Raw genomic sequence first — 26,618 nt, 5'->3', positions numbered from 1 at the left:
TATTGGAGTATCAACCTGAAGGCAACCGACTGTTTTATTTCATTAGCCCAGTCTACCTAACTGGAGCGGGGGAAATCCCACATTTTTCCTATTTAGAATTTTTAATTAAAATTTTTAATAGAAACTTAAATTTTAATAATTTTTTCCTTTTATTTTTTTTTTTATCCTTTTCTTTAGATACTTTTCCAGCCCCAAACAGCTGTCTACGAATCTCTGGCTAAGGACTGTGTGGCCAACAGCTGCTCGGTGACTCTGTTCCTCTTTCCTAGTCAGTTTGTGGATGTGGCTTCCTTGGGTCTGGTTCCTCTGCTCACGGGAGGAACTCTTTACAAATACAATGTTTTTCAGGTAGGCGGCAAGCTGTCTGTTATTCTCAGCTCCTTCCTGTTTGAGTTTTGAGTCTGTCTCTGTCTTTCTGTGCTGTCTCTCACCCACCCCCGTTGTGTGTGTGTGTGTGTGTGTGTGTGTGTGTGTGTGAGAGAGAGAGAGATGTGGGGTTCGAATGTATGTAGGTATGCTGTGTCGCCTCTGGTGGGCAGGGTAGGATTTTCAGGAGTCAGTTCTCTCCTACATCAAGTTGGAGTAGAATCTTCCTTATTCCCACTACTCAGGCACTATGCACTGCCCTAGGCTGGCTAGCTTTCTGGTGGTTTCTCCTGTCTGGGCCTCCTGCCTTACCCTGGGAGTTTTGGGAATAGTTAATTGCTGTGTATGTCTGTCTTATGTGTTTACCTGGCTCAGGACCAAACTCAAGTCCTAAGGCTCGCACAGCAAGCGTTTTCCAGGGCTCAGGCATCTCCCCAGCCCAGTTTACGTTCGATGCTTAGATTGTGGGTTAAGAAAGTCGTGTCCCATTGTGGACAGTTAGCAGAAGTAAATTCAAGCAATGGAAAACCATGTGTGTTTGATTGACTTCCCACCGGTTTTAGCCACACACACTGAGCTCTTCCTACCCGAGTCGTGCGCTTTGCTGCAGGGAAAGTATACTTAGTAGAGACGCCTAAGATGGTATTTGAAAACGTAACTGCATGTTTGTTTTAATTTGATGAAATCCGAGGCAGGTTCAGCTCATTACACCCTCTCCTCTTCCACACTGGACTAACGCCGCGCCTCCTCCAAATTTGACTGAGGCACACAGGACAGTTTAGGATAGGCACAGCCACGCTTCTCCTGTGGACAGTTGTGTCTTGGAGTGTCACTGTATTTAGACACAGAGAATGGACATTGTCTCCTCCTGAGGAGGGGCCCATCCACAGGGAAGCTGATCACAGAGGGGTGTTTCCTAACACATGACAAATGCTCACCCCATTTTTGCTTATGAGTGATAAAGCAGCAGCTAGTTGTGTATTTGTTTTGGAAGTTAACTAAGATTGACGTAAGACCAAAGATTGAGAATGAAATACATTTTTTAAAGAAGCTTTAAGAACCCTTTGAAGACTTCTGGACAAACATATGTCTGCAGATACACTTGAATATGAGATCTTAATAGTGATAAAAGTCAGACACTCATCTGGTCAGAATTCTGGGTTTCCGAGGCGTAGTGTAATCGTCCCAGCTCTTTCTCCAGTGAGGAACATACAATTTGATCAGAAACCTCCATCTTCTTAATAAAGTCCTGGCTGGGGTAGCACTGGGGTCCCACATGGAAGCCGTCGTCACTGAAGTGACTTAGTTACACAGCGATCCAGGGCAGTGTTGGCAGGAAGTGCTGATGTCACTGCCATTGATCTCACTCCCTCATGGGTTTCACAGTGTGCTGGTTCTGTGTAGTTTTTGTCAGAAGCCCTTCACTTGCGCATCAATATACCGAAGTTTATTACTGATTTCATCTGCTATTAGAAAAGAAGTGCTGTCGTAATCCAATGGGAGAGGCCCTTGCAATAAGGAACGGAGCATTTCGTAATCAGTGTCAGTGCTAGTTTGGCCTTGAGTCCCCTCAGCTTTTATGTGCATCGTTGTAGACTGAATCATATCTTAGCATTTACTTCTTAACTTTAAAGTAAAAATTTTAATAGTGTCTTCCATTAGATAATATTGCCGTGTGTAAATGACGGCCAAGAACACAGTCAGGCATCTGGTGTGTACCTGAGGTATCTTTTATGAGTACTGTCTGTGGTGCCTCTGTTTCCTTTCATTTTCTCTGTTTTGGGGGTTGGGAACGAGAGTCTGTGTGTGCCTGCATGAGTGTGTGCACCTCTCTGTGCCTGTCAAGCAGAAATGGTGAGAATCTAATAAAGGTTCACCTGACAAGGTCAGAGATACAGCATTGGCTGCTGCTTCTCAGCGAAGATGTGTTCTCGGTGAGTCTCCACTCAGTAGCACACGCTCCAGTGCTCCATCAGCATTGCTTAGGTGTGGGCTGTGAGCAGCTTTCAGAGATATATGCTTTAAAGAGGAGTCAAGATGGCTCAGTGGTTAAGAGCACCGACTGCTCTTCCAGAGGTCCCGAGTTCAATTCCCAGCAACCACATGGTGGCTCACAACCACTGTAATAAGATCAGATGCCCTCTTCTGGTGCGTCTGAAGACAGCTACAGTGTACTTATATATAATAAATAAATAAATCCTTAAGAAAAAAAAAGAGGAGTCAAGAAGTCCCAGGGAAGTGTTTATTCTCCAGACTCTGTATGAACTCTGACTGAACTGAGTATGGTCAAATAAAAGACTCCCACTAACAACCTCCCCACCTACACCACCACCCTTACGGTGTCTTTCTCCAGCTTCAGTGAAAATGTTAATCCATGCATTGTTTCCTATGTCTAACACTAGACCCTTAAGTGACTCCCTTATGCTATTGCTTTATTTGCAAAGTAAGTAACTGTTCTTCTCATCCAAAGGTTATGAGGATGAAAAAATAGGTAAGGGTGGTATTTTACTAAAACTTAAGAGTCACTGCCAAAGATTATGTACTTTCATAAGATCGTGTGTGTACATAAGATGTCCATGTAAGCGTGCAAAATCAAAATATAAAACGTGATATAAAGTTAATATTATTTGAAGTCTCTTACTGCCCCCTGGTGGCCACTGATCATACTTTCCCTTGTAGGTACACGTGGATAGTCAGAGGTTTTTGAACGACCTCCAGAATGATATTGAGAAGAAAATAGGCTTCGATGCTATCATGAGAGTTCGGACCAGCACAGGTAATCCCCGCGCACCATTTCACGTCTCTTCGGCATGGCTACTGTCTGTTGAAGCAACAGCACAACAAAGAATATCAAGATTTCCAGATGTGAATTTTCCTTTCTCCCCGTGCCTTAGGTTTCAGGGCCACCGATTTCTTCGGTGGGATATTCATGAACAACACCACAGATGTGGAAATGGCGGCCATCGACTGTGATAAGGCGGTGACCGTGGAGTTCAAGCATGATGACAAGCTCAGTGAAGATGTCGGGGCTCTGATCCAGGTGACCAAGCCGCCAAACGTGCTCCTCCCTTCATAGCAAAGCTCCACTCTTTCTCCACAGCATGAGTCCTTAGAGCTCTCGAGTGTGGTTTACCCGTCAGTGGGTGTGTGTATGCATGGCAGTCATTGGCCTGGCCGTTGGTGTGAAGACACGCATCAGCAAACTGGTTTCCGTGAAGTGTCTGTGTCCAGGGTTCCTGTAGTCGTGTGGCCCTCCCCTCGTTAGTTCATTTTAGCTAACTCGCCCTTTTAAAGGTGCTACCTCCATGCTCTTCCCTGAGCACACCAGTTGTCCTCAGTGCCAGAGGGCCAGCCCAGAAAACACACATACAAGTAACATTATACGTTCATTATACAGTGTTCTAGTGAGGAATGCATGTGTACACACACACACATGCCATAGCGATTAGCGAAATGAGATGCCATGGATTTCAGTGAGGGAGTGGGGGGGTGCATGGGGGGATTTGGAGAGAGGAAAGGGAAGGGAGAAATGTTGGGATTATATTAATCTCAAAAAAGAAAAAGAAAGGTCCTACCTCCGAAGGAAGTTTTCTTCTAAGGTGCCTGGCTGCGGGGGTTAGAACTTCAGCACACAGGGGTCACAATTTAGCCTCTGGGATTCTGCTAAGCATTGTATCATAAGCAAGTGGAATAGGGCTGGCTTTGAGTATATATCAACTAAAGAAATAAAATAAAAATATATTTAAAGATCATAGTTCTCAAGCATCAGCTTATACTTAAGGCGTAGAGAGGTCGACATGGGATGAGGAAGGGTTTTAATGCTTGGTTTGGAATCACAGGTGCCTGGGTAGCGGCTGTGTTCCAGCAGACCTGAGTGTACCATCAAAACCAGCTGTGCCCTTTCCTGGGAAGTGAGGTTGGGCAGAGCTGTGAATGCCAACTTTGCCTCTGGACCTAGATCCTTGGTAGTAAAATCTGTGAAATGCCAGTCAGTGCGAAATGTGAACAGATATTTACACGGGACTAGCTCAATAGCTTAAACCATTGACAAGTTACAGTGAATGAATTGGTTATTCTTTCCCCAGGGATTAGTCAGTCTTTAAAAATAATGGGGAAACCCTGGAAATTTTAAGAAAGTGTTCATCTGTACATGCCAATGGGATTTTATACATGCCAATGGGATTAAATTAGCTTGGCTGGACCCGGTCAGTAACAGCCATGCCTCCATGTTGTTTCTGCAGTGTGCCCTGCTCTACACGACCATCGGTGGTCAGCGAAGACTCCGGATTCACAATGTCGCCTTAAACTGCAGCACCCAGCTTGCAGATCTGTACAAGAGCTGTGAAACGGATGCCCTGATCAACTTCTTTGCCAAGTCAGGTAGTGTCTTGCTAATCTCAGAGCTCAGTGATCAGTCGAGACTCACTCGCTGGGTAACTAGTCAGAAGCTGGAAAATACTCCAAGAACCAGTGAAGTCGGAGGTTGGAGAATGGCCAGCTCCTCCGGCCATAATGAGGGAGACCAGACTCTGGGGCCAGGCACACAGATTGGGCCTAAGTTTTCTTGCTAGTAAGGAGTCTGAGGTGAAATATAAGTGTGTGAGTGTGCCCTCTAGCATTGCTGAGTTACACTAGTGTTGATTGTCTGGGTCCTGATGACTAAGAAGCAGGATAGGTGATCTTCTTGTCTGCCCTTCTGCAGTTCTGTACTTAAGGTAAGGAAGAGAGCATTCCAGCCTGCAGAAGTCAGGAGTGAGGGAGACAGCAAACTGGCCTGTCTTTTCTGTGTACGCAGTTCTATTTCTAGTAGTCTCAAGATAAATATGGGTCCATGCCACCCTTTGCTATAATTAGACCATTGTCCCTCTCGGCCTATATCATACTATCCTCAAAAGAGGAGCAGCAGACAGCGTTCTCCTTGTTTGGTAGTCTGAAGACAACAGCGACTTGTTCTTTGTTATTCTTCAGAGATCAGTTTCTAAAGCGTTCATGTCTTTTCTGTGCGGTTTTGTGCTTCTAGCTTTTAAAGCCGTTTTGAACCAGCCTTTGAAGACCATCCGGGAAATTCTAGTTAATCAGACTGCCCATATGTTGGCGTGTTACCGGAAGCACTGTGCGAGCCCTTCTGCAGCGAGCCAGGTGAGGTCCCTGCTGTCCTGAGCAGCGAGCTCAGCAGTGCAAGTGCATGCAGCTGCTGTTCCAAGACGCTCTCAAGTAGAGAGCAGTCAAGGGAACTGAGGATGCAGCTGGGGGGGGGGGGATGTCGACCGTGGACTTACGTACATCAGAAGCCTACATCAGAAAAGAAACTTGGGTTTTACGGAGTGTCTGAACCAAAAATGTGACAGCCACAAATGCACTGTTTATAAACAGAGGAATGCCATAATATGCTAGGATTCCCTTTTGTATACAGACCTAGATATTTTGTTGTAAAATGTGCGTGCTTAAATATATTTTACGCATATAAATGAGGTTGCCATGAACTTATGGCAGTAGTAAGAGTGGCTCTTTCAAAAGCAAATATAATAGCATAAATGATGGAATGATTTTCATTTAAAAGTTACACAGTAAACCTGGCTGTCCTGCCACTCTCTGTGTAGACCAGGCACTCCTTGAATGTGTGGCAATTCTCTTGCCTCAGTTTACACATTATTAACAGAATCACTTTGAAACAAGAGTCTCTGGCCATCGTCTAAGTGATTTGAACATGTAGGTAAGCCTCCAGCCATTTGCTTAGCTTATGTCCTCTAATCCCATTCTCCCGTGACAGTAAAGTTAGATGTGCATGGTCGTATCCTGACTATCTAATTTTGCTTAAAAAAGAACTCTGAGAGCAACTAGCAGACACTTTTTTCTAATCCAGTCTTTGTGAGTTTGGTTACTCCACCTTCGAGGATGCTGTTAGCAGGAAGAGAGTGCAGACACATTCTACATCTGACTTTCCCAGCTGAAGAAAGCAAGCAAGGCAAACGCTTGTTAGCCGCACTTACGGGGAAGTCCCCCCTGGGCTACCCGAAGTGATTCGTCACCCATTCTTTTAACTTCTGTGTTGACAGTTAGGTAACCAAGTGCTGAATCTATATGGCTGGTCATTTCCCTTGATCATTCAGGATCTTCTCACGTTGGTAAACTCACGTTTCAATACTATTGCGTAACTCAGGCACCGTGGCATACTCCTGGGGAAGGAACAGGATCGGGGGTCCAGGTTATTGGGGCCTACCTCAGCTCTGTGAGACTCAGTCTCAAAAAAAAAGAAAGAGGAAGGAAGGGAAGAAGGAAGAAAAGGAAGGCAGGCAGCCAGGCAGACATAGTTAGAAGTGTGCTTGTTGGAGTTACGTGATCCTGTCAGGTGCTTATGGACTCCATCTTGGATGGAGTGCAGTCAGGAACACTTTGCACCCATCTGTACTACTGGTCTTGGATTTCTGGATGATAACTCTTCTGCCTCTGGAGTATCTCCCCTTTCAGCAGGAGCAGTTAACATAGAGCAGGTGCAGCTAGTGTCTTCTCTCTAAGTTTATTTGATAATATTAAAATGGTTTGCCTTTAAAGACCTTAACTGGAAAAAAAATCTTGCTTATTTAAGGAGGAAAGTAAAACTTACCATCTCATTCTGGTTTGAAAGCTAGAAGACTTGTGTCCACACCAGAGCATTGGTGTTTATGGCTTGAACATAGAGCAAACCATTGTGACACTTGTTTTACTCAGGGTCAGTCAGTAGAGAGGATTCCTGCTCTTGGAAAATGAGTTTTTTTTTTCCTTTTCCATTTGGGTCTTCCATTGCACCCTTCCACCACCAACAAAGCTAGGGCACTAACATCCAGTCACCTCCCACACCCACCTCCAGATACTGCTACACTGAGGAGGACCAAGCCTTCAATGCATCTTTAGAACCTTCCATATCCAGACCCCAACACCACACCAGATCATCAACACACGTACTTTGGTTGTGTAACAGACACAAGTGGACTGCTTATGCTCAATTACCCAAGGCACGAGAAGCCACTTGGATATGAAATTTAAGGAGGCACCGCTCTGACTCATGCTCAGCCACGAGAAGAGTCAAAAATGTTCCAGTAGATGTTCTGGTTTATATGAGTGAGTAGGTTAGTTACCTTCATAAAATCTAAGAAGCCACTTGTATTATTTGGGAGTAAACTCCCTCTCAAAAGGCAAACAGGGCCTGAAGACAGGGCTTAGAGGTTAAGAACACTTGGTACTCTTGTAGAGGAACAAGTTTGGCCTCCAGCAGCAACCATCTAACTCCAGGCCCAGGGGATCCAGCGCCCTCTCCTGACCTCTGAGAATACTAGGATTCATGAACTGCGCAGACATACACTGGAGCAAAACATTTGCACACCTGAAATTAAGTAAATGTTTTATTTAAAATGCCCACGAAGTTCCCTTTTTAAAAAAAAAAGAAAGACTTTAACTACAGGATTGCCAATGTTTTTGTTTGTGACTACTTTGTCCTTAGAAAATGCAAGACATTTTCCAAACTCCGGCAAACCAGGGTTCCGTGAATTTTTGCTCACCCCTAACCAGTACCTTTCTCTCTAGGGTAATTTCATTATGGAGGAGCGAGGGAAGCTCAGGGGAGATTTTATAGTAATCTGTGACATATTTTCCTTCTAACCCCAAATATATTAGTAAGACTTTCTTCTTGCTTTTTTTCCACACTTTAACGACTTTCCTTCTATTAGCTTTTTCCCCGTTTCTCGTTTTTTCCCTTGGCCCCCATAACCCAGCCTCCTCTAATCAGCCTCTTTAGAGCTGTCCTCATAAATGCCAAGCTCGCCCCTCTGTGGAATTTAAAGCAGTGAGTATATAAACAACCTTAATATTCCTGGTTAACTCGAGGCAGTGAGGAAAGTTCCAAGACATTGAGAGGGCATGTGTGCACTTCTATTGGTGAAGCCAGGAGGATTTATTCTTCATACCATGTTATAAACTGCTTAGAAATAGCACTGGGGCTGCTGGCTCTGAAACGTGACCATGTTCAGTTCCTGCATCTTCTGTTTACTGACTCTGGTGCCTTGAAATGAGATCAGATGTTGAGGTGAAACATTCTGGAATGGGCTTGCCTGAATCAGCTAAACACTTTGTCCTTTTCACTCCTTACTCAGTAGACCATGAGAAGAGACTTCTGATATGAAGGTGTACGGGGTGTAAGATCCTGTCAGAGTCCTGAGGGATATGTGTGGCAGCACACACACACACACACACACACACACACACACACACACACACACACACACACACACAAATAACCACATGCACAAAACACACGCATCTGAGTATACACATATACTCAGAAACACAAACTCACAAGCACCCACATACACATACACATACACACACACACACACACACATACACACACACACACACACACACATACACACACACACACACACACTCACACACATATACATATACACATACACACATAAATACACACATATACACATGCATACACACATGCACACTACACATACATACACATATACATACACTCACACACATACACACATAACACACATACACACACACACACACACACACACACACATATACACATACACACACATACACACATACACACACACACACACACACACACACACGTACAAAGAGAAAACTAAAAAGAAGAGAGGATCATGAAGCAAATGTCTTCTCTTTCAGCTTATACTGCCAGATTCCATGAAAGTTCTGCCCGTGTACATGAACAGTCTGTTGAAAAACTGCGTGCTGCTCAGCAGACCCGAGATCTCCCCTGACGAGCGGGCGTACCAACGGCAGCTGGTGATGACCATGGGCGTGGCTGACTCCCAGCTCTTCTTCTATCCACTGCTCCTGCCAATAGTAAGCGTGGTCCCCGGAGATGTTTGGGAGGGAAGCACGTGCTGGGCGCTGTTCCTAAGAAATTCAGCGTCAGAAACGTGTAGCCTGGGCCTATAGCAGAAGCTCTTGAGCACGGTCATGTGCTCCGCGTGGCTGGGAAGGATGTAAGGAGTCCTGTTTCACTGGCTTTTTCAGATGGCTTTCCTCTCCGCGCTAGCCTCAAGTTGGTAATAATCATCAAGCAGGCCCCTTTAGAAGTCTATGAACAAGTTGGTGCCAGAAAACTTCAATCGAATTCCACATCTTAGAAGATCACTTCTACATATGCTTGGGGAATCTCAGCCCTGCTCTCCTCAGGCCGGTCCAGGGCATCACTGGCTCAGGCTTAGCCTTTTCTACCCCTTTCTGAGTTCTGTCCTCCTATTTTGTGACAGCCATGCAGGTCTCTTTGCTAGTCATCACTCTGTTCAGGCTCTCCCCTCAGGACCTGTGCATACCTGTTTCTGTGTGTCTGAAATGTTCTTCCTATTTCCCCAGCCTCAGCTCCTCACCTTTTCTCACATCCTCAGGTGGCTTGACTCAAAATTGCCTTTTCCAGCAGCCTCCTAGCCCCACCCACACACCGACACTTACCCTAGTTACCATTCGCTTCCCACACAGCTCTCAACGCACCTACTGGTATGTGTGTGTTATTTTATGTACCAAGTCTTTCTTCCTCAAAAAGACCATTAGCTGCACAAGGCAGAAATTCTTGTAGGTTCTAATTAACTATGTACCTAAAGGAGGGAAGGGGGAAGAGAAAGGAAGTGAGAGGAGAGAGGAAGAGAACGAGTTCTTAAGCCTCTTGACTTTGCCCGAACAGCACACGTTGGATGTGAAGAGCGCAGCGCTGCCGCCGGCTGTCCGCTGCTCCGAGTCCCGACTCTCGGAAGAAGGAATATTCCTGCTGGCTGATGGTCTGAACATGTTCCTGTGGTTCGGAGTGGGGAGCCCACCGGAGCTGATTCAGGGAATATTCAATGTGCCATCGTTTGCACATATCAACACAGATATGGCAAGTACTTTCACCTTTTCGTGATAAACCACAGATATAAATTCTTAAACTTTATGAGCAGTTTTATGATTCAAAGAAGAAAAACAGTGTGTGTTTGTATAGCTCAATATGAGAATTCTATCTCGATGAATAAAGATTAGAAAGTGTAAAATAATTTATTTACTGAGGTGTTAACCTAAACATGGCTTCGCTGGAAATTAATAATACAGAGGGTTGGAGAGATGGTTTGGTAGTGAAGAATGTCTGCTATCCTTGCAGAGGACACACACACACACACACACACACACACACACACACACACACACACACACACTCTCTATCTCTCATACACACACACACACACACACACTCGCACACACACATATGCTCTCTCTCATACACACATACACACACATGCTCTCTATCTCTCTCATACACACACACTCACACTTCATACACACACTCGCACACATACACACCCTATTGTTCACCAGTGGCTGTTCTCTTCACGCCTCTTAGCCCACCATTCTGCTTCACTTTCTGGACACGTCAGTGAGGTAGCTGCTGCAGCCGTCTGTTCCCGATGGACTGGTGAGGCCAGAGGCAGGTTCTCGTGGGTGGCGAGGTCAGAGGTAGAGCCTGCATTTAGTTTTCAACCCTGGTTTCTTCATCCTTGCTGATGAGCTGCCTGTTTGAGAACATTCAGAATCCTTTCACGGGTATTTTGCTACATACTAAGATTAATGAGCCACGAAATAAAAACCAAAGAGAACAGATTGTGCCCTCAAACCCACTCTAAACCCTAAGCCTTCTCTTCTGTTAGTCATGACAAAAGAAGTTGTGTGTTGATGAAGAAGTGAATACACAAATCTGTTTTCAACTCCTCACTAACAGCAGAGCTCACGAACATTGGCACAGACTTCCTTGCAAGCCTCATTGCACACAAGGTTGTGGGTCTCTCGGCCACGGGGCAAGCATCCTGGGCCTGGGCTTATACTAATACACCGCCTCACTAGTCTCAGAAAGTGAAACACAGCTGACCTAATAGGCTTACTGTACGTTTACACTCACTCGGCACTCTGGGATACGTGTGAGACTTGTGTCAGATGCTTAAGAGTATTTCTTGAATAAAATGTTAACCGTGATGCCATAAGTGATACACAAGGGGTGAGTGTGAGCATTAGTGATAAATATTCGGCCCTCCTCAGAATTATGAACTATATCAGCTGTAATTTTTCTGTGACGCTTTACTGTACGGCGTGCTTCCTCACTTCCCGGTGGCCAACTCACAGGCAGTGTTGACGGCATCTTGGTATCGTCTCACTGAGAAGGCAGCATTAGCATCCTACCCCTGTCTTACCTGAAGACCTCCAAATGCAGCTGTGCAGTTTTACAAGCTAAACAGATGTCATCAGATGACAAAGGCAGAATCTCCTCGAAGAAGGAGCCCTCATGCTCACTTCAGTGTTGGAACGCTGTAGAATTTGGTAAAGAAGGGAAAGACACATTCTTTCCTCTCCCAATATGGCCTCGAAAGAGCCTAATCACCTTCCTGAGAGAGGGTCTAAAGACACCCTCTTCCTAAAGCACACTGCAGCCATGACCTGTATTTCGGAAAGAGGTAACTGGTTCACTGGAAGTGTATGCTAATAAAAATGAGTTGTTGATAGTTTAGCTGTCCACATTCTCGGTTTTCATGTAGATTAACTGAGCCAAGAAATAGTCTATGCGGCTCACGAGGGGTACATCTGACATTCTGGTGCTCTCTCTCGTGTTGCTGCGTCTCTTCTAAGTGTCTGACGTTGTACTGAAATCGTGATGCTCTTCCATTTAGACATCGCTGCCTGAGGTGGGAAGTCCGCACTCTCAACAACTCAGGATGATTATGAATAATATCCAGCAGAAGAAGCCATACTCAATGAAGGTAAAATGAAAATCCCCCTCTTCCTTCAAGCGTTATTTCTCCAGAAACCTTTTAAATGCGTGTTCATGTCTCATGATCTTTGATAGAAAACGTCCATCTGAATATGTCTAATCCTTCTTAAGCACAAGCGTAAAAACCAACAGCTATGACCAGGGGTTTTCTTACTAGATCCCAACTTAGTGATCTGATGACCTTCCTTCCCTGTAGTGCAGAACAACCGCTGTCATCACTGACCCAAGAACTTTCCTTCAGGTGCCTTATGATATGTAATCATAGAAATACCTTTCAGAACATTTACACAGTGTTTCATTTTCTATCTGAGTTTGTAATTATGGTTACCCTAAGCCATTGTTTTATTTTGTTTGAATAATGTTCTGAATCCAAAGTGAGACTTGGTTGTGAAGTCCAAGCTGCTTGTACCCATCTCCTTCAGAAGCTGTGTGCTGGGTCTCCTGGATTTGGAGCTTTCAGATGGGGACGGTCTGTGTCTAGGATACTTTAGCTGCAAGTGACCCAGGCTACCGTGAGGCCAGTTTTCTCTCGAAATGCAAACCGGATGCTAATCTCAATCAATCTTCACCATAGAAGTAAGTCCTGCAGACAGACATCAGCTCTAGGTAGGGCCGGGGTAATAGAAATATAACAGTTTCACAGTCTCTAGGCATCTGGGTGGGGCTGGAGAGATGGTTCAGTGGTTAAGAGCATTGACTTCTCTTCTAGAGGTCCTGAGTTCAAATCCCAGCAACCACATGGTGGCTCACAACCATCTGTAATGAGATCTGATGCCCTCTTCTGGTGTGTCTGAAGACAGCGACAGTTGACATTAAAGAACTGTTTGTATCCAGTATGGGCTCAGTGCAAAGGCAGGGTCTGGGATTGAAGAGCAGCTCAAGTCCTCCACACAGTCCTCTCCAGCATTGGCAGATGAGTGGAATGAACCTTAAACTCTCAAGAAGCACAGATTGACAGCCTTGCATCGATAATTCACAGTGATGGTGACCTCCTTCATCGCAGCTGTGGTGGCTGCACCCCTACTCATGTCCATGGGCTAGGAAGAGTTGAGTCGGCCATGAAGGTTATCCTGTGCCTTATGGCCCCTCCTGCCAAGGAAAACGAGGCTTTTCTCTCCTCTGCTTTTCCTCTCTTACTCTAATAACCCTTGAGTTAAGGTCATTTCAACATTGGTTGCAAATAAATAGCTAGGGGTAAACTTTATTTCTGATGTGTGACTGGAACAGAGGCAGCTGGAGGAGTTACCAGATTTACCACGTGGAAATGCTTTGACTGTTACTTTTAGATTTCTCTGACTTCCTGTCTTAGTCAGGGTTCCTATTCCTGCACTAACATCATGACCAAGAAGCAAGTTGGGGAGGAGGAAAGGGTTTATTCAATTTACTTCCACGTTGCTGTTTCATCACCAAAGGAAGTCAGGACTGGAACTCAAGCAGGTCAGGAAGCAGGAGCTGACACAAGGCCATGGAGGGATGTTCCTTACTGCCTTGCTTCCCCTGCCCTGCTCAGCTTGCTTTCTTACAGAACCCAGGACCACCAGCCCAGGGATGGCACCACCCACAATGGGCTGCGTCCTCCCGCCTTGACCACTAGTTGAGAAAACGCCTCACAGCTGGGTCTCTTGAAGGCATTTCCACAACTGAGGCTCCTTTTCTGTGATAACTCCATCTTGTGTCAAGTTGACACACAAGACCAGCCAGCACAATTGACCCCTTGTCAACTTGATTCACAAATGCATTGCTATTAAGCCTCAACCCTTACTTTCTTATTCATCCCCAAGATCTAAATAACTTCGAGTCACACTGTCTTTACATATTAAAGGTTCAATCCATTTAAAATATCCAATATCTTTTAAAATTCAGTCTTTTAAAATTCAAAGTCTAACTGTGGACTCCACTAAAATACTTCTTACTTCAAGAGGGAAAAGTTATCAGGGCACAGTCATAATCAAAAGCGAAATCAAACTAACTGTCCAATGTCTGGGATCCACTCACGATCTTCTAGGCTCCTGCAAGGGCATGGGTCACTTCTCCAGCTCTGCCCTTTGTAGCACCCACCTTGTCTTCTAGGCTTCAGCTGCCTGTTCTCCACCGCTGCTGCTGCTCTTGGTGGTCATCTCATGGTACTGGCATCTCCAAAACACTGCTATCTTCCACTGCAGCTAGGTTTCACCAATAGCCTCTCACAGGCTCTCTTCATGGTGCCAGGCCTCAACTCCTTTGCATGACCCCTTCAGTCCTGGGCCATCAATTTCACCTTCACCAATGGCCTTCCATGGCCTCTCACAGTGCCCAGCCTCAGCTATTCTTCATGCCTTCAAAGCCAGTACCACCTGGGTGACTCTCACACATTACCAAGTCCAGCCACAGCACGAGGTACAACCTTGGCATCTCTGGATCACAGCCTCTTTGTGCTCTCAGAAAACACTTGCCAGAAGATTTCACATTAATGATGCTGGTCTCTTCTTAATCACCGCTAATTTCTTAGCTCCAGCTGACCAGCATCAACTGTCCCAGTAACTCAAAGGTTCACATTAGTAGTTCCGGTATCTTGTTAATCACAGCCAATTCTTCAGCCCCAGCTAACCAAAACCACAGACTCTTCACAACAAAACAACATGGCCCTGACAAGAGTCTTTAATCTTCCCTCTGAAACTTTATAAGCCAGGCTTCCATCTTCTGCACTGTTCTCAACATCTTCAAAGCTTCTACAGAAGCTCTTAACATCCCAATAGCTCCTCTAGCTCAAGTTCCAAAGTCCTTCCATAGCCCTCCCCAAACATGGTCAGGTCACAGGAATACCCCACTATGCTGGTACCAATTTGTGCTAGTCAGGGTTTCTGTTCCTGCACAAGCATCACGACCAAGAAGCAAGTTGGGGAGGAAGGGGTTTATTTGGCTTGTTCATCACCCAAGGAAGTCAGGACTGGGACTCAAACAGGTCAAGAAACAGGAGCTGATGCAGAGGCCATGGAGAGATGTTTCTTACTGGCTTGCTCCCCCTGGCTTGCTCAGCTTGCTCTCTTAAAAGTAGCCAGTACACTTTGCCAGCGCGATATCTCCATAAACAGACAGAAGCATATGAAACCTACAGAGGTCACAGCCGAAAGGAATGGCAGTGTGCCCGTTCCACTTGATCCTTTCATTTCCATGTCCCTCCCCATTTTACAGATTGGTGAAAATGGGCTCGAAGGAGCCAGCTAATTTAGTCAGCATCCCACAGCTGCCTCATGGCAGACACAAGGCCAGGGCCACAGCAGGGACCCAGCAGTTCCAGTTCTAGAGTCGCAGCTGTGACTGTTTCTATCGTAATGTGTTCCCAGAAAATGCTTCCCTTTTATTCTCCGCCCTCCCGGCTGTGTCCCTGTGTTTAGTTATGCCCCTTCCTAATACCTGCCCCCACTTCTTCCCCACTTGCACTTCATCACAACCAATAACTCTTCTTTCATAAGGCAGCTGCTTCTCTGGGATTCCCTTTTCTTTCATTCTGGAGCAACTAGATCAAGCCAGACATCACTTTATCTACCAGGCTTCCAGAGAAAGCCTGCGCCAACTTCTGTCTCTTTTGCTGAATAGATTTAATTTAGTAAACATGCCTCACTTGGGACACCAAAATGTGGTTGATTGGAATGCAGTAAGGAAAACAATTAAGCACTTGGTGTCGCTTAATGAGCCAAGCTCTCAATTCTTCCAAGTCTTCCATCGTCTCCTGTCTGCCTGCCGTGAGTCTGACTCCGCCTGCCCGAAGGCGATCTAGGGACTGTCTGTCCCTGACTCTGTGTTTGTACCTGTCTAATAAAGACCTTTCCTCTTTCTCTATTGACAGCACAGAAAGTGTCACATGGGGAAGGAATGAGGACATCTTCAATAGAGTTTTACGAGGGATTAAGTCTTGACTCCATATCCATATGTTGCGTTCAACATTCACGATGGCTACCTTGAAAGCCTGTTTGAGATCCTCAGCAAATTACTTTATAACATAAAGCATACATGTATTACTTGTGGACGAGGGACATGAAAAGTACAGCTCGGTATCACCTTAATTTGTAAAAGTTGGTTACATGGGACACCCAAGGCAAAGTTGGCCATTAACACTGTTCTCTTAACGGCAATTTGAACAACAGGTTGATTGCACACCGGGATAGCAGTCTTAAGTGATCTCAAGGTGCATTACTACCTGGCTGGGAGGTTCAGCAAAAGTTCTATTCTCTTAGAATATAAGAGATGTTTTCCTAATAATACAATAATGCAATGACTCACCATCCCCACCCCTCATCCCTACTTCCATAGAAACTACCAAATTGCTAAAGACAATTTGGCAGCCATAGTGGACTGGGAGAGAAGAACTTCATTTCTCTAAGCCATGCGTGGGCACATTCTGTCCCTGTAGACAGACAAAATAATCCCTCGGCCTAGTCACTCCAGTTGTTATTGTACTCATGGGGAGAGTAGACTCACCTAAGGAATTGCCTCTGTGGGACTGGCCTATGCGCATGTGTACAGGGCATTCTCGTGATTGCTAATTGATTTAGGAAGTCCAGTCCACTGTTGGGCAGTGCCATCTCTGGGCAGGTAGCCTGAGTTATAAGAAAGGTAGCTGAGCAAGCCAGTCAGCCACTTTCCCCCATGGTCTCTGCTTTAGTTCCTGCCCCCAGGCTCCTGCCTTGGCTTCCTTCCATAATGCACTGGAACCTATGGACTATAATAAACCCTTTTCTTCCCAAGTGGATTTTGGGCAGCATTTTATCACAGCAACAGAGTAGCAAACTAAAACATCCCTGAAAGGAAATCTCTCCAAAGGTGCTTTAAGATTGCAACCTGAAGCTGTCTGTTTCAGTTGAACTTGTAAGAACTTGTCATATAAGAAAGGCCACTCTAGCCATTGTACATCCTGAAAAAACATGGGATTTCCAAGGAAACAGGGATCCTGTTCATTGGCTAACATCAGGCCTGCAGAAGGCAAGGATCACTGGACACAGGTCTAGAATGCTTCTCAGGGTATACAATTTTCCCTGTCTGGGTGGACAGGGTGCAGGCTATCTGTGGACCACTGGAACAACATCCGGGTAATGTCAATGTTACACAGTATCTACAAAACGTACACATACTTATTAGATTTCTGTAAGCCATGCATGTTTAGCACATGTGAGGTTTTTATTGGCATTAGACAAATAATGAAAATAATTGCTAACATTTGTGACAGGAATTACTTTGTGACCATCTAAGGCATTGTACACGGTTTAATCCATTTGATCATTACAACAGTGCTAGGAGATAAATCACACTCTCTTCAGAGTGAGGAACTCTAGGCATGCAGAGGATAAGTAACTAACCCAAGATTTCACGGCCCGTGGCTTCAAAAGTGCATCAAATTTAGATATCTCCTCCCAGAATCCAGCATCTCACACATGGCAGTGTTATTCCTGAAATACAGCCCCAGTCTTCTCTGGAAATTTTTTTGCACAAGTTCTTGACTTAGTCATTTTCCAGTTTCTCTTTTTAATATATATATATTTGTTATCAACCTGAAGTTGAAGCTTTGTGACCCGTGGCCTCCTGGTCCTGCCGCACATCTCTCCTACTATAGACGATGTGGGAGCTGACCGCAGGCCTCTTGTGTGGGCACTCCTTCTGGTCTCACCAATGAAGGAAGGGGCAGGGCCCTGGCTCCTCTTCCTTATATAGGTGTTAGCATTTCCACAGGGACTCAGTATAAAGTATGTGGAGAGTTTCTACATTTTCATGTTACAGTTTACAGATTCACTGTTCCCTGCATGTACAGCACATGCCAGTGAGAGCTTTAAGCACACAGCAGTGTGCGGGGCTGTGGCTGCACCGAGGGCAGTGCACTCTGTTGCCGTGAGCAGCGGTGGTTCTGTTTTAGTCTCTTCCTCATATTCACTCTGTTTTGTGTCTATCCCTATTCATATCCTGGCCACCACCCACCTAGACTTGTGGCCACTCCGTGTTGGTTCCTATGTCCTGAGAAGGGCCCAAACTCATTATTATGGTAATTGTGTCTAATCCCTTACCACCCTTTTAAATGTCTGTAATAAGTCACATGCTAGCTGTCTGTATCTCTGCCATACAGCACACTGTACCAGCCTGGAATGTTCTCTGACCTACCCTGTCCTTAGACTTAGGCGTGAAGCTTTTTTCCCCATAGCATTCTTCTTATGATAAATTTCACATTAATTTTCCTCTTAAAATTGTCTTTGAGGTTTAAATGTTAGTGTCTCTCTCCTCTATCAAACGACAGGCACTGAGCTGGAGAGATGGCACACACTGCTCTTTCAGAGGACTGAATTCTGTTCCTAGCACCACTCTGGCTTCAGAGATCTACACACACACACACACACACACACACACACACACACACACACACACACACACACACACACACACACGCCCTTTTAAAAAGCCCACAGAAACAGGCATGCACATCACCCAGGCCTCACACTCCTACCGTGTTTGGTGGGACTGAAGCAAGAGAGATTGCTGGACCTGATCCATGGTGTGCTTCTAACCAGCTGCTGTCGGTTTTCCTAGCTCATCATAGTGAAGCAGCGGGAGCAGCGGGAGATGGTTTTCCGACAGTTCCTGGTGGAAGACAAAGGACTCTACGGAGGATCATCTTATGTGGATTTCCTCTGCTGTGTGCACAAGGAGATCTGTCAGCTGCTTAACTGAGTACTCCGCTCTCCCACTGAGGCTGCATCCCTGAGGAGACAGTCTCCGACTTGGTGCCTAATTTTCTGATGATAGTAGGCTAGTTTTAATTTCTCGATTACTTTCAGGATAGCTTGCCTGGACAGCACCCAGACCGTCAGCTTTGGTGCTCAGTGGTAGCCCGTGGAGGGGTAGTGTACTGTAAAGGAAACACTATTTGCTGTCCAACTTCTAATTTCTAAAGCTGACACAATTTGCATTTCATAAATACATAGTTTTACAGAACCATTTGCAGCCTCAATTTTCTTTGTGCTTGATATATAAATTATTTTTCAAACTGTATAGAGTCATGGTAAAATTATCTTGGTTCCTCTCTCTTTTACCATGAGAGGAAAAGACTTCATTTTTATCTTACACCTAATGTTTTTAAAACCCCGTGACTACATTAAACAGATTTTTTTTTTCAACTTAAGATCTGCAACAGCAGACTTTTAAAAAAGTCTGAAATCTGTCTGGTAGAACAATTTGTGTTCTCCTTTTTTCATAATTATATATTGTCTGTTTAAAATATTTTCCAGTTGTTTTGTCTATAAAACGGTATCTATATTCTTAATGGTTCTTTGTACAATTTTGATGGTTTCTACCTGTATATAATGGATCTTAACCAATATCAATAAATTACTTCATGTATACTGGCTTACTTACTGTATTTTGTGTCTTTGGAAAACTTAAACAGAAATAAGGATAGCATTAAGAGTACATGGCAAAAACTCCCACCATATGGCTGAGAACGAATCTGGATTAAAAAAAAAAAGGTTATCTTTGTAAAGGGTTTACTGGTATCAGATCATCAGAAACACCCCTTGAGAAAGGTATTTACAAGCTCTTGAATACACACCTTCAGCTGAGTGCTTGTGCCTGGAGGACTCTGCTCTTGGCGTCTTGTGTTGTTTGCTTCAGTGCACATAGTAATAAATAATTGGTTCTCTTAAAAATTGTTGAATATGTCCTTGTAAGAAAAATAGAAACTGATTACATGGAACCACTATTAATGTGTGTGTGTGTGTGTGTGTGTGTGTGTGTGTGTGTGTGTGTGTGTATATATATATATATATATATATATATATATATATACTTTGAAATGCCAACTCTTCCATGTGTCTTCCTCAACTTGATCACAGACATGATAATTGCTGCAGTACGGTGGAGTATATAACAGCTCCCCAGAACTTCAGGCTTATGGCCATTTCTACGCTTGTTCCTAGCGGCAGACTTCCTCTTGTTAGCTTCCTTTACATTTGAAGATGCCTTGCATCTCAGTACTTCATCTGTGAGCACAGCATGTGTAGCTTGGTGGATGCCAGGAAATTGAGACTAGCAGATTCCCATGCTGACCTAGTGAAATGCACCTGAGCTGGCCAACTAGTGGGATGTTGGTATCCAAAAAAGAAACGTAACAGAGGCAGGTGAGGAAATTTCAGGGAGTTTGCCATTCAGAGAAGTGGGATGAAAGCAAATGTGGCCTCGGCAGGAGAAGCAAAGGGATGGAGGAACCATGCTGCAGCCCAGCATGTGACTAGGCACAGGACCTGGAGCCAACATGTGCTTCTACCACAGCTGTGACACTGGGGTAAGTTAGAGTGGTTTCTGTAGGTCAGTTCCCTGCTCCTTTACCATCCCCTATCATCCTCTCTCTGACATTCTACTGTCCCTGTATTCCTAATGCAGACTACCTTTCCCATTTAGGCTAGCATTAACTAAATAGAGAATTAGTTAAACCACTGTTTTTTGTTTTTTTGTTTTGTTTTTTTTTTTAGTAATTTAGAAAAAGAGCAAACCAAGTTGGCTCTGCTAAGACCTCTGGAAGATGATAATTAAGTGAAAACTACTTGGTCCCTTGTCACAGATGATGTTCTCTCAAGACAGAAGAAAGCACCAGTGGGGTATATAAGAGATCTTAAAAAGGTTATTAAGAATATTCTGAGGGGTTGGAGAGATGGCTTAGAGGTTAAGAGCTCTGGCTGCTCTTAGAGAGGGCTCAGTTCCCAGCACCCACATGATGGCTTACAACCATCCTTAACTCCAGTTTCAGAAGATTCTCCACGGGCACTAGATATTTATGTGCTTGTGCAGGTAAAACATTTATACACATAAAATAGAAGTCTAGTTAAATGTATAAAAATATCCCAAGAGTTACTTCAATTATTAATCAAAACGGGACTAAGGAACTATTTATTGAGCCCTTAAGTTGAGAAAGCATACTATTGAGTTCATAAAGCAAGTGGCTAAGACTTACTACTGAGAGCTTAGACACCTAGATAATGCACTCAGGGGGAATAGATATAGGCGGTTATTGAATGGAGCACCAAGCTTTCAATCTGGAAAGAGCTCAATGAAGCAGCTACAACTGGGAACAGTCCCTTATCCTTCAGGTGCTGTCCTGACCCTTGTATCAGGATGGAACTGAAACTTAAGATTCAGGGAGTGAGCTGGCTGACACACTTAAATTACTCTCTACATTGTTCTGATTTTTGCAACAGAATTATGACTACAGTTGTATAGTATTAGGGATCAAACCCAAGGCTTCATGAATGACAGACAAGTTAATACTTGTCTACTGAGCTACATCTTCAGACCTTGAGCTACTAAAGATAATCCAGAAACTGTCTTGAAATGCATAAACTTATTAAATGACAGTCAGTGTCCCAAGCCATTTAAGCAATTGGCTTAATATTTAACAATATAAACAACTGGATATATCGAAACATCTTATAACCTCTCGTTCAAAGAAGATAAAAATACATAAAGAACTTGATAATGATTCCGTCCCTCTTCTGTGCTCTTACCTGTCAATGCTTGTTCATGTGCAGGAGTCTCTGACAGGTGTCTCATGAGAGAAGCAGGCCTGCACCTCTACACTCTCCCACAGAGAAGTGGGTGGCTAACAGTTATATCACATCAATGGTGGGCAACTTCATAATCTACATCTTGTCTTATTGGTGTGTTTACCCCCCAAAGCGAACCAATTCACAACATACTTTTGAGAAGGCTAAGCTGACTCCATGACAAGCTTCAAATTGGCAGTTTAGGAGACTAAGCCTAAGAACTAGGCAAGTCCAGGCAAGTCAGTTACTAGGGAAAAAAAAAAAAAAAAACACCCAGGCTTCAGGCAGCTAGTCAGAAGCTGTCCTGCCCTCAGACACCCACCTGGCCTGAGGTAAGGATAATGTAACAGTTTCCAGGCTTTCTTAGCTACTTCCTCAGCAAGTTTCCAGACTTCAGTTTCCAGCTTCCACGCAGTGGTAATGGAATGTCCCTAGAGAGGTCACCTACGTAGGAATGCCCTAATGTGCTTTACATCAGGCCCTAGGGCTCATTTGGTTGTCTATGTTGGTAATGGAAGACCCCAGCATGCTGGACTTCTGCAGAATAAAACACTTACATACTACCTGAGTTCCGGGTATCATTTTTCAGCAAATCATGGATCCTTAAACTTTCAAAGGTAATGGTTTCTTTTCCCAAATGACATGTTTTCCCCTCCTGAGTAAATTTGGCCACTCAGTATTTAGAAGCCAGAATTTGAAACAAGAATGAATGGCATCCTCACCTAACTGGAGAAACTTCATGAGAAGAAAATACAAGCAAAGGATGCAAACTATCATTTGTCAACTTCTAAAAATTGGGGTGATTTCAACTTAACATCAAACTTACCACTTTTTTCTGTGTGACCATTAGCTACTGATGGCAAAGGATAACCTCCTTAACCAGGTCATGAGCTCTCAATCATCCTTTTATTTATAGATTCAAGGCAAAGGCATTTATTAAGGTATTCTGTGCTGCTCCGATTTCTTAGGAATGGAAGAAAATCATCAAAGAAAAAACAAAGAATATAAATAGGAGAAAGTAAGTTGAATCAAATATTCCTGTGTTTAAAATTTAGATAAACTGTGCCTAAAACAATTATTCTAATATGGAGCAGACTCTTGGCCTACATCAATTCAGCCGTATATACTTGGTTATGTGTGTATTTTACACTGTTAACTTTCAGGATTCTGAATCCTCTTCAAGTGTCTGGGAGAGATCCACCTCATCTAACTGTCCCTGTTTGTAAGCATCTTCAGTAATAAAGATCTGTAAGACATGCATGTATTAATCATGTGAACATTCTGTCTAGTTCTAGAGAAAATGTGTACTGGAAAAAGTTGTCCAAGCCACTTAGACTAAAGGAGTTACTTGTTTCTCTGTGCAGTGTAACCAGCAATGTTCCTATCTGAGTACCTGATGGAGGGTTTGGGAGCAGCAGCAATATGATCATCCAGGAAATGAGTCTTCTGCTGAAGAAATGTTAGTTTCTTATGAATGTTATGAAGCCGCAAATCTAGCTTCGCACCAGATTGTTGCTGTCTTTTATGCTCAGAATGTGGAACACAGGAATCTGATGTGCGGGGAAGGGATATTCCATAGTCAGAGCTCCAAAGAACCCACTACTGAACAAACGGGAGTTCCCATCGCCTCCTTACAGGTCAAACCTGACACACAGCCCTGCCTTTGGATAATTTATAATTACTGAGATTAAAAACACCACCACAGCAAACATTCTAACCACCTGTGAGAGCCAAACTCATCAAGCATTTAAAGTGTAAGGCCTTCCAACTGTATTTCCATGGCTGTCCATGAGACCATATCTGACAAGTGGAACAGAAGGACCACTCAAATGTCACTTTAGGTTGGTCCCTTTTCATTTGGTAACAATAGTAACTGCATTTAAGGAAAACAAACTCATTTCAAAGGTTTAAACTTTTTATTAGAAAAGTATAGCAAAATAAAAAAAGGAGTTACCATGAACAATAATGATATTATCTCATCTGGCATATCCAAATCCATTCAAACATGACTTAAGGTGTAGAAAAACAACAGTATGAAGCTTTCCACAGCCAAGAGATCCGAACATCAGCCCCGCGGAGACATCTGCACCACACAGCTCTAATCAAAGGCAACTGCAACCCCATCTCTCAAGCTGTATCCTTAGGGTTTCTATAATTGCTTTTACCTAAATTTTGTTCAATAACAACTTTAAAGATGTATGTCATTTCCTCATCATCAAGCGTTTATTTTCTAGACTGTTTGAACCACCCCTCCCCCCAGCAAATCTGTTTTTACCTTTGCTAAGAAATATGAATTGTCTTAGAAGGTCAGTCCAAGTTCAAGATCACACACAGCCCTCCAACCTGACACGTGCCTGCCTCCTCTTGCTTCTTAAGAAGCATGATTATACGTCATCTGCAGCTGTTATTTACATTATGATAACTTTGGTTTTTGTTTTGTTTTTGTTTTAAATCTAGGAAGCTCTGCCTCTTCCATTACCTTCCCTGAGGGCTCCAGCCCCGTCAGATTCAGATCTGGAAGAAAGTGACTTCATTTCATCTCTGAGTCTTCAGTACTCAAATGATACTTCATGTTATTTTTTAGAATTTAAAAGGGGGGGGGACTACATCTTTTTAGTGTTTTAACAAGAAAACATTAAAGGCCCCAAAAAGGGTGACCGCCTCTCTCAATTCTGCTCTCCCCAGGTTTCCAGTCTCCTACTGCGGCTGCGGCAGCCACGACAAGGAAAGAGCGCCATTCCTGCCGTTCTCCTGAGAGGTGCTCCACTGCGCTCCTATTTTCAAGAAGCCAAAGCCTTGAGTGAAATCAGTCAAGCCCGTGACTGAGTGTTGCACACATGTGACTTACCCTGAGCAGAACCACAGTCTGTGACAACTGCAAGGACCTAGGGGTGGGGGTGAGTGGCTAAGGTCTTTCTGGCAGCATGAGAAACTAAAGCAAAGTGCAAGCTGGGAGTGAGTTCTGAAGCAAGTCTTCTCAAAAAAGATCAGAGGGGACGCTGTTGAGCGTTTGTAACAGCTACCGAGGTGTAAAGCCACCTCTGTGTGTCCCTCCACGACCCCCCCTAAAGCCACCTCTTTCTCCTCGGAAATTGGATCGATTTCGTTCACGACCACGGCCAGCAGATGTTCCCCCTCTCCCTCCACCTCTGGGAGCTCCACCTCCGCGGTCAGACTTGGATTTGGGAGGAGGTGACTTGGGTCTAAGCCTCTCAATTTCCTCGGTACAGCCAGTCAAGTATGAATTGGGGGCGCTGAAGTAGGACGCGTAGGTTTCTGCATTGTAGTTACTATTCGTAAGCGTTGGTCCGACTGTGAGCCAGCCTGAAACAAGGGGGAAACAGAAAACATTTCCATCCCCTTGCTCTTTTGTTGGTCCTTTAGGGGCTAAATCCTTACCACATTCTCAAAGATGGCTGTTACACACACAGCCACACCTCTAGTATACAGTGTTCCACACCCACGGTCACCCGTATTGTAAAAGTTTTGTATACACACACCCTGTTTCTCATTCTTATGTTACATGTCATCCGAACCGTTCCTTATCTATTATGTTGTTAGAATACCACTTATAAAAGATATTTCAATACACGATGTTTGGGCTGGGTAAAAATTTAAGAAAATATATACATATATCTTTCCTACTTATGAAAATGGGCTACTGGTTTTCTCATTAAGTCTTGACGAAGGAAAATGTGCTTTTCTTTTATCCAAAATGTCCTCATTTCTCAGGTCTAGGATCCAAACAGCCATGCTGCCCCTTCTCATGCCGTCTTTCCACAGGCAATGAGTTTTCTCACAAGGATACACACATAGCCAAGTCTGTGAAAAAAATGTACACCACTACTGAGAACTAAGCAAACAAAAGCACAGAGAGGTATCATCTCGCTGCGGTCAGAACTCCCCTCAGTCAGAACAGCTGTGATCAAAGGGGAAAGGACCGGTATGGCTGGGGAGGCTGCAGGAAGTGGAACTCCCACACGCTACTGAGAGGAAGGTGGATTACAGTAGTTATTATGGAACACATTATGAAGGTTTCTCAAAGAACTAGGAGAGGCTCCACAGCAGCCGGAGCCCCTACTCCGGGTACACACCTAAAGGAACTAAAACCAGCCTGTGGTACGGTTCACACAGCAGTGACCTATGTGTGTCCACTGATGGAGGAATGGGTAAACTGAATGCCATGTATTCCATTGCTAGAATGGGACTGGAGGGCATTATGCTAACTGAAGTGAGTCAGGCAAAGAGCACATACCACATATTCTCATTTACAGTAGAAACAACCGTGCATCTGGAAGATGCAGAGACTACAGCGGAGGTTATGAAGGCCAGGTAAGAGTGAGGGGAAAAGCCCACAGACCGTACAGTGAGGAATCCAGGACACAGCAATGCAATAGCTTAGCTAAGGGAACAACTGAACACTTCAGAACAGCATAATTTCCCAGTACAAAGAAGTGAGGCGATACGTACGGCAAGTGCCCCGACCTTACTACACACACACAAACCTCACAATGCTCCCAAATATTCGGATAATTGTGGTGTTAAAAACTAAGTGGGGACCCGCGGATCCCGGCCCGCAGCAGCTCTCTGCTCCCAGATCCCGTGGGAGAGATACCTTACCGCCTGGTCAGGTGGGCACTCCTGAGGCTGCAGAGCAGAAGAGACCACCAACACTGCCCACCCCTGCCCACATCCCTGGCCCAAGAGGAAACTGTATAAGGCCTCTGGGCTCCCGTGGGAGAGGGCCCAGGTGAGGCAGGAGCCCTGCCTGAGATACCGCCGGAACCTGAAGGAAACAGACCGGATAAACAGTTCTCTGCACCCAAATCCCGTGGGAAGGAGAGCTAAACCTTCAGAGAGGCAGACACGCCTGCGATACCAGAAGA

General features: G+C 44.4%; 2 protein-coding genes across 3 annotated transcripts in view; one reads left to right on the top strand and one right to left on the bottom strand.

Moving 5' to 3' along the window:
* Sec24d (SEC24 homolog D, COPII coat complex component) overlaps positions 1-19,547 on the top strand; it is a 99,545-nt gene extending 79,998 nt beyond the window's left edge. For both annotated transcript variants that reach the window (XM_032897373.1, XM_032897372.1), the window contains exons 14-22: positions 178-348; positions 3,046-3,142; positions 3,261-3,406; positions 4,608-4,746; positions 5,387-5,505; positions 9,052-9,231; positions 10,073-10,264; positions 12,078-12,167; positions 18,728-19,547. In XM_032897373.1, coding sequence (XP_032753264.1) covers positions 178-348; positions 3,046-3,142; positions 3,261-3,406; positions 4,608-4,746; positions 5,387-5,505; positions 9,052-9,231; positions 10,073-10,264; positions 12,078-12,167; positions 18,728-18,868 — 1,275 coding nt within the window. In that variant the 3' untranslated portion in view covers positions 18,869-19,547. The remainder of the gene's footprint in view (positions 1-177; positions 349-3,045; positions 3,143-3,260; positions 3,407-4,607; positions 4,747-5,386; positions 5,506-9,051; positions 9,232-10,072; positions 10,265-12,077; positions 12,168-18,727) is intronic.
* A 4,082-nt stretch (positions 19,548-23,629) lies between these two features.
* The window catches only part of Mettl14 (methyltransferase like 14), a 22,866-nt gene continuing 19,877 nt past the window's right edge, over positions 23,630-26,618 (bottom strand). Inside the window, exon 11 of the mRNA XM_032897371.1 lies at positions 23,630-25,056. Within this exon, the coding sequence (XP_032753262.1) occupies positions 24,752-25,056 (305 nt within the window). The 3' untranslated portion in view covers positions 23,630-24,751. The remainder of the gene's footprint in view (positions 25,057-26,618) is intronic.

The sequence above is a fragment of the Rattus rattus genome, chromosome 3, assembly GCF_011064425.1.
Source record: "Rattus rattus isolate New Zealand chromosome 3, Rrattus_CSIRO_v1, whole genome shotgun sequence".
Taxonomy (NCBI): Eukaryota; Metazoa; Chordata; class Mammalia; order Rodentia; family Muridae; genus Rattus; species Rattus rattus.
The sequence above is the reverse complement of the archived record's forward strand: the minus strand, read 5'-3'. Positions and strand labels throughout refer to the sequence as shown.